Consider the following 20,150-nt stretch of genomic DNA (forward strand, 5'->3'; position numbering starts at 1 on the left):
CCAGAACTGATTACTTCCTTTTCCGCTCCTGGCCCGAAGGCCAAGAACAGCCTCTGCGCCGTTGTGTGTTGAAATTAATTCTTTCTAGCTTTAAAAGGTAAAAAAAAAAAAGAATTTGTTAAAAATTGTTTTAAATTCGTCGTGATTTGTTTTATTCGTCTTAATCATAATGTGCTTAAAAAAAAATTCAACTGCCGTGGAATTTCCACGGGTTCTGCTAGTAATGTGGACAACTTGTTTAAACAACGTCACAAGAGTTGGTAGTGGATGAGAGATAAGAACGCCAGGAAACGTTGTCTTACAAGAAATGATAACGAATGGTGACATACTATTGAGCTCTTTACATTTCTGCAGTACACCTATTACAAAAATGTTGCTTATTCAGATTGGCGCTTATGGTGGCATTTAAAATTAAAGGAAATACAGAAATATCTGCATGATGTACTTGCCAGCTACGAGACGAAGATGAAAATGTTTAAAAATCACCTAATTTGATCTTTATTTTTTAAATTCAAGAAAATCAAATTTTATTGTTTCAATGAACGTGAAAAGGGCGTCATATTACAATCAACGAATCGGTAGACAAGGGCAGACAACCTTAATGCATGTGAAAACTGTCAAAATAATAATTGATTATCTCGTCTTATTATGTTCTCTTGGAAAACATGGCTTCCTCTGTCACTAATCGGTAAAAAATGGCAAATTTGTTTTTCATTAAAAAAAAAAATACTTGATCAATTTTTGTGATTTTTGGGATATGCAATCTTCACTCCGTGACAAGTGGTTACAATATAAAAGTTTATATATATATATATTTGCTTACCGCAACAAGTGCTAATCTGAAAATGAATATTTAAATGAATGCTTTCCAACGTTTATTCTTATGCAAACATTTCCCAACATCAAACAATTTAAACAAACGATTTATTATACATTTTATCTCTTCTCTTTCTATATATATGTATATTAGCATTGCTATCACGAAGGTAATAATGTGTGGGTTAGTATTTATTAGCACGTACAAACAACTCCGGTTAACAAATATGTAAGCTATTTTACACTGATAACCATTTGTAACTTCTACATAACCTATTTGTGGCACATTAGTAATCATTTCGTGACACATCAATGTGCCACGACACGGTGGTTGGGAACCACTGTCTTAGAAGGTATTTTTATGGGATGTTCTTACATCTGTCGTCTGAATGCAACCGGAAGAGAGAGAGAGAGAGAGAGAGAGAGAGAGAGAGAGAGAGAGAGAGAGAGAATGCGGGATTGCGTGCGAAATTCGGAGGTGAATATTTCTGCGCTTGTGATTGGCTAAACGAGACTGCTGATTGAAATTTTGTTCAATCGTGAGTTGATAATTTTAAACAACATTCGCTGCTGCTGCTGCTGCTGCTGCTGCTGTTGCTGCCGAGCACCATTCATTCATTTCGAATAGATTGTTGTTGTTGGCAGTCGTTTCTCCGATATCTTTCTAGTTTGAATTCTTTCTAGAAAGACATCGTGTACTTACGAGAAGGATCATGTGAAAGTTGCCAACGTCCTAAGTGTTTATGTCGAACGAACTGGATTCGAACTTGGCACACCCAGGTTGTCAGTCCGTGTGGTTATCCACTTTATTTTTACTTGGTAGTCATCGCTTATAATAGCCCAACGACCATTCTACGATAGATGTTATTGTCACGTGGCCGGTTAAATAACACCAATAAGATCGATAACGGTAAACCATAACAGTATTCTCCTCATACGCAAATCCTTATGGAGTTTTCTGTAGATTTTCTTCACCTTTTCTCAAGTATAAAGCATCGGATATCTGTAGTACTCTGTTTGATCTTTCATTTCAAAAGTAAAAATTCAAGAACTCCTCTGTTCAGGGGCTTATTACGTGATGTCGTTAACATAGTCGCTACACCAAATACAGGATCTGAAGAATAAGAAGATAAAATATCTTCAATATACCAGAAAGATGGCATTCGATAAAGGATCGACCATTTTAGCCAACCTAATACATGCATTAAATTATGATACAAGAAATGTCTTTGCAAAACTAAGCGTGTTTACGACTAAATTAAAACACCACTTATTGAGGAAAAAGGGTTCCTTTAATGCCTGAACAGGATCGCCACCCGAATACATGCAAAAACTAATCCAAAAAGAATGAATTTAGGAAAACTCGTCCCGGGAAAACTCGTCTCGGGGAAAACTCGTCTCGGGAAAACTCGTCTCCGGAAAACTCGTCTCGGGAAAACTCGTCCCCTTTCGCTAGGTAGGAAAACTCGTCCCGGGAAAACTCGTATCGGGAAAACTCGTCTCCGGAAAACTCGTCTCCGGAAAACTCGTCTCCGGAAAACTCGTCTCCGGAAAACTCGTCTCCGGAAAACTCGTCCCCTTTCGCTAGGTAGGAAAACTGGTCCCTTATTGAATAAATATCGATTGAAAACACATTTTATGATCGTTCTTGAAGGAGATATTGTTTTTTAAAATAAACTATAGCCCCCCCCCATAATATTTTTTTAAAATATTTTTACTTGTTTAATGTTTTTTTTTTTTTTTTTTTTTTTTTAATAAAATCGATTTTCTAAGTGTCCGTTTTCTACCTAACTGGCTAAGTTCTTAGTGGTTTAACTTATTTTAAAGCGTTTATTATGTTCATACAAAGTTAATTACAATTTTTTTTTGTTCTTATTTTAACGATGTTTTTTGGAGTCATAAAAACAATAAAAAAAACAAAACCCAAAAATTAAAAAACAGGGAGCGATTCGATTCTTCGTTACGCTTTTGGTTTTGTTTTTTCATTATGATAGTTTTTTGTTGTTATGTTTTTGTTTTCTGTCATACCAAATGCACTCATGCGTTATTTAAAATTATGATTTTATCAATTATCAACATTTATTGTCGTCCTGTCAAATTTTGCAAAAATTAACTAATAAATTAAAAGCGAAATATTTTTTTGGCGCGAGAGATGCCATAACAATCTCCCGTTAACTCATTTTTAATTTTCTTAATTTTTACTTCAAAATTCTAAAATCAATAAGAAAGAGAGAAAGTAATCACTAAATAAATTTATTAATCAATTTTATTGAAAACTCCGCTATCGTTTATCAAGAATCTTTTTAATTTCATTTTTTGTTGGTTGCTTTTCGAAGGGAGATATAGGTTTTATCCCTCCCCTCTCTCTCTAAATTATATTTAAAAAAAATATTAAAATTTATTATTTTTTTTTTAAAACAAATCTCCCTCAGTAATTTCTATTTTTTAGCGATTATCAAGACCCCCTAAGATGTGATATACCGGGCATTATTTCTCGTTCTCCCGTAACACTCGACATGTTTTTTGTTTGTTTTCTGGTTTTTTTTTTCTTTACCAAATAAACGATTTCAAATAAATTAAATAAACAACATAGTCGGCGAGGTAGAAAAATCGATTTTACCCTTTTATAAACAACAGTATATAAGTAAATTCTTTTTATATGAATATAAAAAAAATATGCGGTCTCGTTTATGAACATAATAAACGCTTTTATTAAAAACACAAAAAAAAACATTAAACAAGTAAAAATATTTTTAAAAAAATATTATGGGGGGGGGGGCTATAGTTTATTTTAAAAAACAATATCTCCTTCAAGAACGATCATAAAATGTGTTTTCAATCGATATTTATTCAATAAGGGACCAGTTTTCCTACCTAGCAAAAGGGGACGAGTTTTCCCGAGACGAGTTTTCCGGAGACGAGTTTTCCCGGCACCGTTTTCCGTTGCGTAGTCGATCTGTACATGTGTTGGATTGTAAAAGTTTGCAGACGGAGAGAAAATTCCTTCTCTTATTAGACACGAAAAAATTATGTGCGGGAATGCTGAAAGATTCAATATATTTATAAAACAATTCTGTTTCCTGATTGGTTGCTAGCGGAACATGGCTCTATTTGATTGGCCAGTTCCTATAACTAGTGTCTATAACTAGAATCTTCCAACTTTTTTTAATCATACCCTCCCCCTATAAAAAATATTGCAACAATGTAATATTCCAAAAATCAAGTAAATCACGTATTTTCTTTTAACTAAGAAAATCAAATTTTATGACGAAGCAAAACGTTATGTTTTTATCTGCCATGCTTTATTATTAAAAGGAAGAAACTCAGTTCTAACTATCGAGATCAAAATCCGTCTTGTAATGTCTACAGGTTCTTATTAAAATCACTAAAATCGTAAAAAAAATGTTTTTTCTATATAAAAACACCTACGTGATCAATTTACGTAATTTTTGGAATATGACATCTTCGTTGTGTGGCGGATACGTATACTGTAAAGATTTTTCTGCAATTTATTTTTTAAATAGGTTTAATTCTAAATAAGCACATTTTTTTTAATAATAACAACGAAATGGTTTATTCAATTACCTACACCGTTTGGTGTAGGGGGAAGAAAGTTTAATAGTGTCAAAATGAAGAAATAAAAAGATAGAAAGTTTTTTTGGACTCAAGAAAAACTGTCAGTATTGATTATCTTCAGATGAAGATAAACGATGCTTGAACGTCCAGTGGACAAGAAAAGGGTAAGGGACACCTTTCCTCGTTGCTTTCAGGATTCTCTCTGCTGGCCAACCGTGATTCCCAAAGAGGCTGAAGGTATTTAATTCTCTCCCACTACAAGAACTTTCCGGCGTCGGAAAGTGAGATTAAGAAGTCAGCACCGCCGAGGTGTACTCTGACCTACAATAAGTGCCTGGGTAGTCCCGTCAGAATTCCTCGATAAGGATGCCTCATGCGATTAGCAATAAACTAACCTCTTCTCTAAGAGAGAAGGCAAAACTTTAGAGGGTGGACCTCCTAGAACTGCGCAGAACTAGCATCACACCGCAATCAACAGGGACCAGATCATTACAGGAATGTTCATTCGCTGTTGATTTGAGGGGCGAGGATAAAAAATCACTAGGGTTTTTTCAAGAAACAGATGAAATTAATGCACCCTGCAAGTAATTGTGTAACCAAATCACCTAGCAGGGCCATTTCTCCATGAGAGAAAATAAGTATCTATGTATTAATACCGTAGTACCTTTAAGGTACGTAAGTATGTCACGGTTTCCAGATTCTAAATTATTCTATCGGGAGATCTTATTTATTAAAAAGGAGGATAAAAGTGATAACATATTGCGAACATTAAATTAGTATATAGATATTCACTAATTTAATGCTCGTAGTATAAATGCTGTTGCTTTTGGGTCATACGTTAAACTAAAATATACCTTTTTGGTCTTCTGCGAGTATTCAAGGGTAGTATCTGTTCTGTCTAAATATAATATAATGATATCGTGGAGTTTTTGTTCGTGCCGAGCGTCCATACAATGGAAATATGTTACAGACTCCTATAAGGATATTGGAGATAAATCGTAATAAGCAGATATATTGTAACACTACATTAACCAGATTACTTAGTTAAATACTTTTACAGTTTTAACAAAAGGGTTACAATAATATCACGGGGTCTTCATTCACGCTGGACGTCCACAAAATTCCCAGCAGCAATATATTTAATACTAGTCTGAGTGCCCGGAATTGCCCAGGTGTTTGGAGATGTATGTTGAGCAAAAAAAAAATAAATAAATAAAAAAGTTGTAGTAAGCAGGCAGTATCTGTTCTGTCTAAATATAATATAATGTAGAGATAGGTGTTAAAATAAATTGTAGTAGGATGGGGGAGGAATCAAAACAATAGTAGGCAGCCAGGGTGAAGGGTTAGGGTTAGGGGTAGGCAGCCAGGGTGAAGAGAGGTGCTAAAAAACGAGTGGTAGTTAGCAGGTAGGCTCGAACTGTGACGCGCAGGCTGAAAAGAAAATAAAAGAAAATCTTATGTCTTAGCCGATGTCTCCATTACGCGACCGAAAGTCAAAAGCGTTGAAATTAACCGATGGCAATCCAATAGTGACGATGACTTGCTAAAATGTCGGCGAAAAAAATCGATCTCTCCTTGTACAAAACGGCCGAGTTTAGGGTGAAGGAATTAATGTTTTGGGCCAATTTTTCGATATTTGTCGTCCGAGATGACGAGCTTCAAAATGATACTGATCTTGTCAGGATCCGTCGCCTCTGTCGAAAGTTTTTGCGATACATACAAACATACATTTAAACAGACAGGTGAGATTTGTATTATAGACTAGCCTGAGTGCCCGGCATTACCCTGATGTTTAGAGGTGTGTGTTGAGCAAAATAAAAAAAAAAGTTGCAGTGGGCAGGCAGGCTCGAACCCGTACCGCGAAGGAGGAAAGAACGTGAAAAAAAAAAAAAAAAAAACATGACGTCTTTGCCATTGTGTCCATCGCCAAAAGTGGCGAAAGTTTAAATTAAGGCTAGTCAATCGAAAAGAGGGGATGACTTTCGAAAATATCGGCGACAAAAGCGACCCCTCGTTATAGAAAATTGACCAGTTGAGGGTGAAGGAATTAAAGTTTTTAGCCAATTTTTCGATATTTGCCATCCGAAGAGTTGAGTTTTTAAACGATCCTGATCTTGTGAAAATCCGTAGCCTCTGTCAAAAGTTTTAGGCAGGCATACATACATACATACATACATACATACATACATACATACATACATTTGAACAGACCGGTGAGATTTTTATTATAGATGAAAGATGCCGCTGTGGAATTTCCACAGGTCCCACTAGTATATTCATAACTGCTACATTTCCTGTATTTTGAAGGTGCCTTTCTATCCCCCTTTTTTGTCTTTCTCTCTTCCTCTCTCTTTAGTGCGTGGTAACCAAAGAAGCTGACAATAAAATCATCGAGCGCATCACAGACTGGAGCGAATCGGAAGTGGTGACCGAGCGCACTGTTGACGATGAAAACAATATGACTGTCGTAAGTAGCCAAAGAACTTTATATATATATATATATTGATTCATGTTGAATTTTTGGAGTATGATTATAAAATATTGATGATGTAATAAATTTTATGTTGCCCCCCCCCTTTCCCTATCTCTCTCTCTCTTTCTCCCTCTCTCTCTCTCTCTCTCTCTCTCTCTCTCTCTCCATATATATATATATATATATATATATATATATATATATTAGTGATTGGATGATTCCAATATTTTCCCGATTCCGATACAATTACAGATTCCGATTCTTTATAAATCTGTAAATATTTAACTATATGGTTGTTATTTTTCCCGATTATCTTAAAAACACATGATAAATGTGCATATATTTACTCCAAAATAAAAACACACTTGTTACTGGTGACCAATAGATTTTTGTTTTACTGGTAATTTAAAAGTAATAAATATTTATTATTTTACTGGGTGGAACGATAAAATTGTCACTCTAGAAAAGACGACATGATTCCATTTCCGTTTGATAGAAACCGGTTTTCTTTTTTGTTGCAAACCATCTACTAATTGGTCAGCTGCATGCAAATCCCAAGAGCGATAGGAACCTTTTGTCATGTCCGAAAGTGACATAATGTTCAACGAGCGAGATCGGGGATGCGCCGCTGTACAACTCGTGCTCTCTACCGATCCAAGTTATGACAACAGGACCATTGCCAGCACCCTCAAAATATATCGCTGGATTGCCGTGAATATTCGGCGGATGGCGGCAGTCAGGCTGGCTTTGGTGTTGTGGGTGATGAAAACAAAGTTTCCGGCAACGATTATGGTCTTTGGTGTGATTTCAAAGTCGGCTTGAAAATAAACAACAAAATGTGTTGAAGAGCGTAGTGATCCCCTACTGCAATCAGGTGGCCACTGGCAGACCCTGGGTGTGGCAGCAGGCCTCAGCGCTGCACACAAGTCCAAAGAAACCTAGGCTTAGCTTCAGAACGAGTGGTCCGACTTTGTACCCTTCTCTCACTGGCCCCGTAATCCCACGACTTGAACTCGCTGGACGACTTCGTTTAGTCATACGTCGAGAACATCACCAACATGACTTCCCACAACACCAAAGCCAGCCTGATCGCCGCCATCCGCCAAATATTCACTAAGCTCCCACTGACACTTTTGGAAAAAGCATGCTCTCAGTTCCGGACCCGTATCGAGGCAGTGATTGAGGCTGAAGGCGGTTAGATTGAATAGATGTCAGCTCTACTACATGATCAAGTTACCTGAATTAATTTTTCGAATAAAAGTTTTTTGTGTTGTTTTCTTTAGAGCGACAATTTTATCGTTCCACTTTGTATTATTACTACCAGTAGTGGAAGATTTTGTCTCAAACAAAATCAAATAAAAAAGATAATTAAAGGAATTTTTTTTTTTTGGTATCAGAAAATAGACACAAATTTTTTCGATTCCGATACCCCCCCTCCCCCCCCCCAAAAAAAAATTCCTATTTTTTCGATTCTTGATTCCGATTAATTGTCTCCACACTCTAGGTTATATAGGGAAATACAACATCTTATTGAAATAACAAAACAAACTCATGTACACTTATATCTATTTTATCTTGTCTATATCTTCCTGTATACGTTTATGCTCCACCTCACATATTGAGAGTTTTATATCTTAATAAGTCTCTATTAAAAGAATATTTAAATATTCTTTAATCCCTACTGATTATATATATATATATATATAATATTCTACTAATTATATATATATATATATATATAATATTCTACTGATTATATATATATAATATTATACTGATTATATATATATATATATAATATTATACTGATTATATATATATAATATTATACTGATTATATATATATAATATTATACTGATTATATATATAATATTATACTGATTATATATATAATATTATACTGATTATATATATATAATATTATACTGATTATATATATATATAATATTATACTGATTATATATATATAATATATATTAAATAAAAGATGGGGAATAAAAGTTACATATAAGTTTACTATACCATCAAATCAATAAGAAAAGAATAAGAAAAAAAAAACAGTTTAGGTCATGGCATTTCGAAGCTAAATGCTTCTCATCAGAAGGGGATAAGGACCTACAAAATATGAGTAAAAGCTGGCTTAAGAACATTGAGATTAGAAATAAATGAAGTGTATATTAATGCATATTAAACAAAAAGTAAAATACAAGAATAAAACATTAATGCATCTAAGACCAAGCTCCTATCTTTACATCATAAACGCTCTGATCCCCATCTGGCATCAATTGAAATGGATGGCTCTCGTCTAGGGGAGGCCCCATATTTTGATAAGCTTCTGGGTTTGACCTTTACTCCTGATCTGAAATGGAACACATACATCAAGTCTGTGGCCAAGATCGCTAGGAAAATGGTGGGATCCTTCTACCGTTCCAGAAGATATCTCACTAATGATGCAATTCTCTATCTATATAAGAACCAAGTACGTCCAAAGATGGAGTACTGCTGTCACATCTGGGCGGGATCTGCTAAAAACAGCCTATCCTGCCTTGACAGAGTACAAAATAGACTTCGTGGCTTGGTGGGGGATGCCCTTTTCTCTTCCCTACAACCTCTTTCCCACAGAAGAGACGTAGCGAGCCTGTCTTTGTTCTATCGTTATTTCCATGGCAAGTGCTCGTCTGAGCTCCATTCTCTGGTTCCCCCCTCGCCAATCTTTTTCAAAAAACACCCGACTAGCTGAAACCACCGTCAATAATTTTCCCCACACCTTATCTGTGCCTAAATCAAAATGTAGATTCCATGAACAAAGCTTTTTTCTTAGAACTGCACGCCTGTGGAACTCTGTTCCACTTGCCTGTTTCCTTCTCGACTTCAACCTGGATGTCTTCAAGTCCAACACAAACAAATTCCTGATGAACCGCCCCTAAGTAATGACACCTTATCAATTCTCCAATACTATTGCTACACTATCCCATTGATTACTGTACACACAATAACCTTTATCCCCGAGTAGTCATTGGGCCTTGATAAGTGGTGAACTCCATGTAAAAAAAAAGAAAAAATTAAGATATATAACTATAAAGAAAGCGTTAATCACGAGTGAATAGGAAGATAAAAAAAAAAGGTAGTATATAAGTAATAATAAAAAAATAGAGATTATTAAAAAAATTAAAGGAATTTTCAATATAAAAGAAAAGATAAAAGAAATAAGGAATGGGGAGAAAAGAAAGTGGAAAAGGTAGGCAAATAAAAAAAAACTAGGAAAGAAAGAGAAAATAAGAAATACGGAAACCCATGCACGAGAAGGAAATTTATACATATAATGACAAATATACCCGGTGAACCAAGTGCAAGATAATTTATACATATAATAAGAATTAAAGAAAAAAAAGAACAATTTTAAAGAGAAAAGAAAGGAAAGAAAATCCAAACTTTACAACAAGTCCACTGTGAAGTCCGTAAAATGTCCAAAACTTTTCAAAAGTATAAGTAAAATCCTTAGAATGGTCTTCCGGAGAAAAAATAGCAACTGTTTAAAGATCTGAAGATTACGGTGAGCTGACAGTGAAAACCAGGTTAAAATGGCGACAATAGGAAAATCCACAGAACAGAAAATACCCTTCTCCTCAGGATGGATACGTATGCTGAGGTAAAATTAGAGCATAAGAAATATAAGGCTGTATCTCTCAGAAGGAATGTAGAGAGAGGCTGAAAAGATCCGGTATAGCAGAACAAAATAAGATGCCAACAAAAATCCTGTAGATTGTAGGAAAAGTTTTTATTTCTTTAATCTTCATATTTCATGAGCCCTGTTTCTGACAAAGAGGGAAGAATTGCTGTTTTCTGGGTTAGAATCTATTGACCTTGAAGTAGTATTCTTTATTCCCTTGCATCAAGAAACATCATGTCCTGTCTGGAAGGATTTAATTTTTTTTTAATTCCATGGAGTTTTAAAGAATTAAGCTCTTTTCTTCAGAGAAAAAATAGACGTGTTATAACATTAATGGTTAGCATAAACAATTGAAAACTGTTATGCTCGAAAATGTGCAAAAATGCAAAAGAGGATACCGGAAGTGATGTCCATAAATCAAGGTGCAGTCACATAATAAAATCCAATCAATTAAATTGTTTGAATATCGATAAAATCAGTAGTGTTTGTATGAATATATGTTATATGTTAGCCTCCCGGAAAACGCCGGAAAATACCTTGCTAATAGTCGATTATAAGATCGACTAATATTATTAAAAGTTAGATGTTTATTCAAAGAAGTTATTATTATGAAAGAACATTATTATGCTTATCGGAATGAAAATTAAATTGTGTTACAAGGACAAATAATGTTTATAAGTTTTGGAATGCAGTCGAGATCTGAGAAATAATTTTTTAAAAAATGAAGTTATGTCAAGTGCATAAACAAAATAGATTTTCAAACCTTGGGATAAAAACAATAAATTTGGCCAGAGAAAACGTGACTGATAAGTCACCTGTTAGGTCTTTGTGTGGTCGAATGACGTAAGCACAAAGAATTAGTTTTAATATAAACAGGCAAGTTAGAGTTGAGAGAGGAGAGTTGAAGAAGAGAGCCGCAACCACGAGCAGGACAAGCAGACACATTATCTGTCTGTCATTCTACACACACACACACACACATACCCACCTCGCGATCCGTCCATATTGTCAGCGTTGTCACTCGAAAATAAACATTGCCAAATCATTTCATTCCTGTTACGTATTATTTTAAAAGTGCAAGAGACTTTGTTTTGTGTTTATGCTTAAGTTGTACTGACTTCAAACAAACCCCGAATAGCGATCCAACTAGTATTTTTAAATAACATAACGTATATTCGTAGGATTGGTATGAAAATTCATATTATTTAGATTCTTCAGACTACTATTCTCATCTTGGGTATCATTTCCACAACGTTTCGGTCGGTGTAATCTCCAACTTTCTTCAGGTGTATCTTGTCAAACTCGGGAATGTTTCTGTCGAACTCGGGAAACCGGATTGAATTTTGAACGGAACCCGGTAGCATGCTCTTGTTTCGTCCGCCAGGACTTAGTAGAATTCCTAAATAATTTGCAATTGAATTTTTCGGTCGCCAACACTGAGAATTGAACCTTCAACCTTCAGGAGAATATCACTTTTACAAATGATTTTTTGAAGTACTCTAACCACTGCGCCACGGGTTCTTGCTAGGTATGGGCAAAATGAATGCCGATGCTCAAAATGTATAAACATTTTGACCCCTCCTTTTACTTAAAAATTCACCAAAAATCAGGGAATTAACTAATTTTAATGAAATTTTCAGTATTTATCAAATAATGATCACGAAATATAATGAACTAATTATTTTTATTAAAATCTTAGTGGAAATGTATTATTTTGTTTAAACAAAAAATACCTTTACTAAAGTTATGGTTTTCAGTAGTAAATAAAAAACGCAAGAATTTATTTTTGCTTTTTTATATAAATAAAGCATCATAATTTGTAACGATTTAAAAAAAAAAGTTTTTTACAGGAACATTACGATAAAAGCCCCTAAAGTCCGTATTAATGAATTCAATATAACTCGAAGAAAAATTAATTTCTCGAACTACCAATATTACCATAGAATTAAGCATTGTTTATTTAATATTTTCTCACAAAAAACTTATAATTGCAAAAATAATTCCACTTTTTTTTTACGCTTACATTTTTAACGTAATCTTTACATGTAAAATTCTAATATTTCTATTGCACGCAAAACGTATAATTATCAACGCAAAATAATGTTTATATAATCTTGGAAAATAAAGTAAAAAAAAAATTAAATTGAAAAACAGGAACATAGAAAAATAATTAAATTAAAAAAGTGGCAAAAATTATACGAACGTTCCATGTCGGTAAGTACGGATGCGCAGAGTTGAAAAGAAAACCAGTCTGTTTTGCCCACCCCCTCCTTTATCATACTACCCGCCTGTTTGTGTTTATCAACTTTAAATATTATGATAAATTTTAACGTAAGTCTGTATTTTTTTAGTGTGTAATTTTTTCAATAATTATAAATTGTTTTCTTAACCAATTGTAATTCTGTATTAATATCAATAAATAATGGTGCTAACTTTTTTTTTTCAAACAATGAATTGTCAGTAGCATAATTAATGAATTTGATTAACTTTTACGCATTTTTTCAATGAAGGAAGGAGGGTCTGCGACTCAAACAAAAAAAAGAAAAGAAAAGAAAAAGAAAAAAGTTGCTCGGTAATAATGTTAAATAAATAAATAAATAAATAAATAAATACTGTCTAATTTGTCCTTCCATACATATTTGAATTTTACCGCCAGATTATTTATTTATTTATTTATTGTTTATTTATTTATATATTTTTTTTATACGATAAGCAAGTCTCGTTCCTACCAGTGAAACATTTTCAGATAATTATTACTTTTTTTAAACAAAAGTTAAGTACATTCATTGTATTAATTCTTAATACTTGGAAATAGTTCCAGAAAACTTATATTTTTCTTGCCAGAAACATGTAAACGCGAATTTTGTCATAATAAATTTTTACGTGAAATCTAGGGTTTCTCAGATGTGAGATAAAATTATTCAATGTATTTTTTATTTCACACATTTTTTTTCTTTGAGAAATTAACTTTAAACTATAATCTTTCAAATACAAAAAAATACTCGAAGATTTAAAAAAATTATTATGATTAACCGGGGTTAAAAGCAATGCCCCCCCCCCCCTACGGAAGTAGTCATTAAATTGCCGGTACCTAGTTCTTGCGCACAGTAATGCTTAATGTGTTTGAATTTGTCTCCCTTGAACCGTGTGAAATAATAATAGTTATTTCCCTTTAACTACATTTCTGGCTTACGTAATTCTTTTTGTTTGTTTGTTTGTTTGTTATAGAAGCGAGTTTTGATTTACGACAAAATCCCATTCTAACATTTAAAAACAACTTTATTCATAATCTCCGTTAACGTGTTAATAAAAGAGGAACAGAAAAGAGAAGAGTGTTAATAACAGAATAAGTCTATTAGTGTAGACAAATATAAAAGGATCAAGAAATTTACGTGATGTTAAATGAATATCCCATTATTAGGAAAGAGAAACGTATTAATTTCTGAAGAAAGGGTGAATATTTTGTTTATAAGAAAAGGAAGTATTCATTTATGAAGAAGGCGTACCATATATATTGTTGAAGTCGAGACAATGTATGTGTGCGTGTGTGTGCGTGCATGTACGTGTGTATGTACGTGTATGTTTGTGCGTGCGCGTCTGTTACAGGAAACACACATGTGTTCGGTTATAATAGACGTATTGAGTCCATGGTACTTCTTGTTAAACCTCAGAGCTAGACAGCCTGGAGGATTTTGCGCTCCAAGAAGGAAGATCGGGGTTTAAAAAGTGCCGAGGGATGAGTCAGCCCATGTTTGTCCCTCAGACAGAAAAGAGAGAATGTGTGGATCCTTCTTTATCAACTTCCATCACGTGCTCAGCTCGCATGGACTCTGATTGGACAAGCCAGAAGAAAATTGGAACTTGCATTAATCAACTTATAAACCAAACACAAATTCAAAATCGTAAACCGCGAGCTGTTACTACTGCTGTGGTCGTCTCTAATTGCTCATGCCGCTACAAATATGAACACTGTAAATGTCTGACAGCTTAAAAAGGAAGGGCCCAGACAGTGAATTGACGTCACATACGTAGCAGTTACAAATAAAATAAAACATTTATTTTCTCTCGCGAGTCAATGCCTTTCCCCGCCAAGAGGTTCGGCCATAAACTGACCAACCAGCTAGCAGGGCACAGTGATTCCATCTGTTCCATAAAGTGTGAACCTCAGTCAGCCAGCTAACAGAGAGAACCCGACAAGCAGCGAAGATAGACTCCTCCTCCTCCTCCTCCTCCTCCTCCTACCCTCTCTCTTTCTCTCTCTCTCTCTCTCTCTCTCTCTCTCTCTCTCTCTCTCTCTCGTCCCTGTCCACTGGACACTCCAGTATAGACGATTTTCACTGAAGATAACTGCTGCCGAGCTGGGACTCCACAAATGATTGCTGCCTGTCCGATACATTCAAAGAACTTTCTACTCCCTTCTTTTTACATTCTTACACAATCCAACATTTTGCTGCCCAAATAAATCCTTTTGTTGTTTTGTTTTAAAAGAGGTTTTGTTTTTCATTCCGTGCTTCGTGTTCGGCTATCACTTATTTATTTTATAGATGTGCAAACAAGCATTTCCCTAAACATATTCAGCCTTAAGTCGGTGATATCCCGATGTGAATCAGTTTGTGCAAAGAAAACATAAACAGTTTTGCTGTGGGCTTCAGGAACGGGTATTTTTTTTATATCTCCCATAACGGAAGATGTGACACAAAGGCTGGAAATTGTGATTTGAAAAGCCAATTCTCAAGAAAATGATGAGATGCAAGAAGATGTGGCAAGTCAGTCTACATCAGGGGTTCTCAACCGGGGTCCACAGGAACCCTACGGGTCCATGGAATATTTCTGGGGGGTCCACAGAATTATTATTATTACTTATTATCATTATTATCATAATTATTATAGTTGTTGTAGAATACCTTATTTGCATTAAATTAGTTTTCATTTAAAAACAAAGCTTAATTATATAATATTTCTTTGGTTATTAAAACCTCAAAATTAGTGAAAAATAGAAGATTGTCTTATGACCAATAGTTATGAAGGGGTCCACCAAGATAAAAAGAAGAGAAAAGGGGTCCATGAGTATAAAAAGGTTGAGAACCACTGGTCTATATTGACGTCTCGACTTGAACTTTATTTTTGGCACACAATCTAACTTTGGGCAAAAAATGAAAGTTGAATACGTACAGAGATGTGCTAATCGCCCATGTATTACTACGCGAGGATAAGGGTTAATGGGTGTACAATAGTCAATGGGATAATATCGTAGTAATCATTAGTAATGAAAATTTGGTAAGTTGAATTACTTAAGGGGACGTTCATAAAGAACTTGTTTACGTCGGACTTGAAGACGACCAAATTGTAGTCAACTGCAAATCTATGATGGACAAACAAAACTAGTCGATGAAATCTGGCAACAATTTTGATAACTAATCACTAATCCCGACTATTTCAACTAGCAACAGAATCCTACCCTTCAAATGTCGGTAACTTCTTTTCTCGTCCGGCATGCAATTGTAATACCTCTTCGTTGGCATCTATGCTGATGACATGACCATCTACGGCAACACATCAAAGGCTGTAAATGACAAAGTTCTCTCTGATTCTCTCTCCTCTGATCTCGAGCGCGTGGTTCAGTGGGGGAAGACGTGGCTGGTTACCTTTAATGCATCTAAAACCAAGCTTCTATCTTTACATCATCAACGCTCTGATCCCCATCTGGCATCAATTGAAATGGATGGCTCTCGTCTAGGAGAAGCCCCATGTTTTGACAAGATTCTGGGTTTGTCCTTTACTCCTGATCTGAAATGGAACACGTACATCAAGTCTGTTGCCAAGGTCGCTGGAAAGATGGTGGGATCCTTCTACCGTTCCAGAAGATATCTCACTAATGATGCAATTCTCTATCTATACAAGAACCAAGTACGTCCAAAGATGGAGTACTGCTGTCACATCTGGGCGGGATCTGCTAAAAACAGCCTATCCTGCCTTGACAGAGTACAAAATAGACTTCATGGCTTAGTGGGAGATGCCCTTTTCTCTACCCTGCAACCTTTCTCCCACAGAAGAGACGTTGCGAGCCTATCCTTATTTTATCGTTATTTCCATGGCAGATGCTCGTCTGAACTCCAATCTCTGGTCCCCCCTCGCCAATCTTTCACGAAAAACACCTGTCTAGCTGAATCCACTGTGAAATATTTTCCCCACTCTTTATATGTACCTAAATCAAAACGTAGATTCCATGAACAAAGCTTCTTTCTTAGAAGTGCACGCCTGTGGAACTCTTTTCTGTTTGCCTGTTTCCCGCCTGACTACAATTTGGATGTCTTCAAGTCCAACGTTAACAAATTCCTAATGAACCGCCCCCTTAAGTAAACACTTCATTAAATCTCCACACTAACGTACTGTACACGCAATAACCGTTATCACTGAGTGGCTTCCGGGCCTTGATAAGTGGTGACCACCGTGTAAAAAAAAAAAACCCTTCCTGCTCTTTGTTTTCTCGACTGAAAGAAACATCTTGCTCCACAACTTTTTAAGCTTATGATAGTTTCTAATCATAGTATCCCCTTACGTCTCGGTGACAATAGTTCTTGTTTAAGGCGAATAAAAGTTTGTTGTTTTTTAATTCAGTACTTGCGCACTATTTGTTGATTATTCTTAAAGTCAATCAATTCAAAATGACATACCTTGTATAAAGTAAACTGTTCACTTTGTGTCTGAAAGCTGACGACAAAAGGATAAAAAAAAAAATGAAGACACGTAACCAGGCTTTCTATGTTAACGCATGTAGACGCCGAGAAACGTGTGAACGTAAATGTTGAGACTGGATTGTACACACAAATCAAAACTTGCTTATATAACAAACAAACAATAAGAAGTCACGTCATTACAACGTAAGTCAGAAATGTAGTTAAAGGGAAATAACTATGAGCAGCATTTCACACGGTCCAAGGGAGACAAATTCAAACAGATTGTTATTTTTAACACTACTGTCATAGGAGAAAATTTTGGGTTCAGTTTGAAGAAGTGGAGGCAATGTAATTTTTCCACTGTAAAGGTAAAGGTCAAATGCATTCTAATAATATTTTAATTATTATTTATATTTTATTTCTTAAAAATATTTCAGAATTTTTATTTTGTTACGAAATTTGAAAAATTGAAAAAAAAAAAACAAAAAAAAACATACCCATGTCATTAGGATTTATTTTATTTTATTTTAATTTAATAAATATTTAAACACAAAACTTTCTAAAAATCACAAGAAATAAAATCCCATATTTTAAAAAAATCCACATCTTATTAGATTTTTTAATGTTATTTTAATTAAATAAATATGTAAAAAAATAATTCAATAAATATGTAAAACAAAAAAAATTCAATAAATATGTAAAAAAAATAATTCAATAAATATGGAAAATAATTCAATAAATACGTAAAAAAAATTCAATAAATATGCAAAAAAAGATAATTCAATAAATATGTAAAAAAAATTCAATTAATATATAAAAAATAATTCAATAATTTTGTAAAAATAATTCAATAAATTTGTAAAAAATAATTCAATAAATATGTAAAAAAATAATTTCATAAATATTTAAAAAAAATAATTTAATAAACATGTAAAAAAATAATCCAATAAATATATCAAAAAATAATTCAATAAATATGTAAAAAAAATAATTCAATAAATTTGTAAAAAATAATTCAATAAATATGTAAAAAATAATTCAATAAATATGTAAAAAATAATTCAATAAATATGTAAGAAAAAATAATTTAATAAATATGTAACAAAGTAATTCAATGGATTTGGCAAAAAAATAATTCAATAAATATGTAAAAAAAATAATTCAATAAATTTGTAAAAAAATAATTCAATAAATTTGTAAAAAATAATTCAATAAATATGTAAAATAAATAATTCAATAAATATGTAAAAAAATAATTCAATAAATATGAAAAAACAATTCAATGAATATGTAAAAAAAAGTAATTTAATAAATGTATAAAAATAATTTCATAAATATGTAAAATAATAATTTAATAAATATGAAAAAATAATTCAATAAATTTGTAAAAAATAATTCAATATATATGTAAAAAATAATTCAATATATATGTAAAAAAAAATTCAATACATATGTAAAAAAATAATTTAATAAATATGTAAAAAAATAATTTAATAAATATGTAAAAAAATAATTCAATAAATATGTAAAAAAATAATTCAATAAATATGTAAAAATAATTCAATAAATATATAAAAATAATTCAATAAATATGTAAAAATAATTTAATAAACATGTAAAAAAAATAATTAAATAAATTTGTAAAAAATTAATTCAATAAATATGTAAAAAAAATAATTCAATAAATATGTAAAAAAAAATAGTTCAATAAATATGTAAAAAAATAGTTCGGATAATTAATGTTTTATTTTGTATTGTTTTATTGTTGTTTACATTTTGAAATGTTCAGGGAATTCTTGAATTGTCTTCCCTTCTGATGTGCGCTGTGAAACCAAAAAAGTTCTCCTGTGCCGAAAATTTTTATTTTGCTTAGATTTTAATACGCTATGTCTTACCGTATTGCAACTCAGACTACCTCTGCGTCTGCTGGTAATACCATGATAAGACTTATTATTTAGTTTATAAAGATGTATTTAAAACAAATGGGTAACGTATATATTGTTTGTCTCGCTACATTCAACTACATTTTACGCGATCGTTCCCACCTTTGTCGGTGCCCAGAAATGGCTAAGTTTTCGCTTCCGCTTGCTATTCTTGTTAGCCACAAAAGAGGTCAAAACCATATACGCCAGAAGTCACGTCTTTTCTCTTACTTCCACTTTTATCCCTCTCCCTTTGTTTTAGGGCGCCACTTAAACATCTTCATCTACACACCCTTTTTGCTAGGGTGTTTTATCGTTAATTCCATGGCTCGTCTGAGCTCCAATCTCTGGTCACCCCTCGCCAATCTTTCATGAAAAACACCCGTCTAGCTGAAACCATTGTCAATAATTTTCCCCACTCTTTATCTGTGGCTAAATCAAAACGCAGATTCCATGAACAAAGCTTCTTTCTTGGAAGTGCACACCTGTGGAACTCTGTTCCGTCTGCCTGCTTCCCAGCTGACTACAACTTGATTGTCTTATTATCCTATTGATTACTTTATACTCAATAACCTTTATCCTCGAGTGGCCTCCGGGCTTTGATAAGTGGTGACGCCTATGTAAAAAATAAATAAATAAAAAATAACATTATTTTTCATATGTTGCAGTTACGTTGACAGTAACTATAACAGATGTTTTACTTATATTTTTCAGATTACTACTTGCAAAGGAGTTACATTTACGGCCAAATACAGAAAAGTATAAGTTCCACTCCAATTGGACGCTTTTTTCTCTTCCTAGCAGGACAATCTCTACCCAGAATCCCTTTCGCGAAAAAACAAAAACAAAACAAAAAAAAAAAAAACACGTCATTAATCCCTGACGGCTTGTAAGTGTTAAATGTAGTCTCGTGGCTGTGTAAAGTCTAATATACGAAAACTTTGCTAGTAAATTCAGCCTAGCTTTGAATTTGTTTTCATTTTCTTTCCCTTTACAGTGCTTTCGTCTCAACGAC

At 33.5% G+C, this 20,150-nt stretch overlaps 1 protein-coding gene across 1 annotated transcript in view; it reads left to right on the forward strand.

Annotated features, from left to right (window-relative positions):
- LOC145276749 (fatty acid-binding protein-like) overlaps nucleotides 1-20,150 on the forward strand; it is a 100,904-nt gene that overhangs the window by 80,547 nt on the left and 207 nt on the right. Inside the window, exons 3-4 of the mRNA XM_080127985.1 lie at nucleotides 6,749-6,859; nucleotides 19,850-20,150. The exon at nucleotides 19,850-20,150 is cut by the window's right edge and continues 207 nt beyond it. Coding sequence (XP_079984111.1) covers nucleotides 6,749-6,859; nucleotides 19,850-19,900 — 162 coding nt within the window. The 3' untranslated portion in view covers nucleotides 19,901-20,150. The remainder of the gene's footprint in view (nucleotides 1-6,748; nucleotides 6,860-19,849) is intronic.

The sequence above is a fragment of the Euprymna scolopes genome, chromosome 5 (genome assembly GCF_053919585.1).
Source record: "Euprymna scolopes isolate OS-2025 chromosome 5, ASM5391958v1, whole genome shotgun sequence".
Classification (NCBI taxonomy): domain Eukaryota; kingdom Metazoa; phylum Mollusca; class Cephalopoda; order Sepiida; family Sepiolidae; genus Euprymna; species Euprymna scolopes.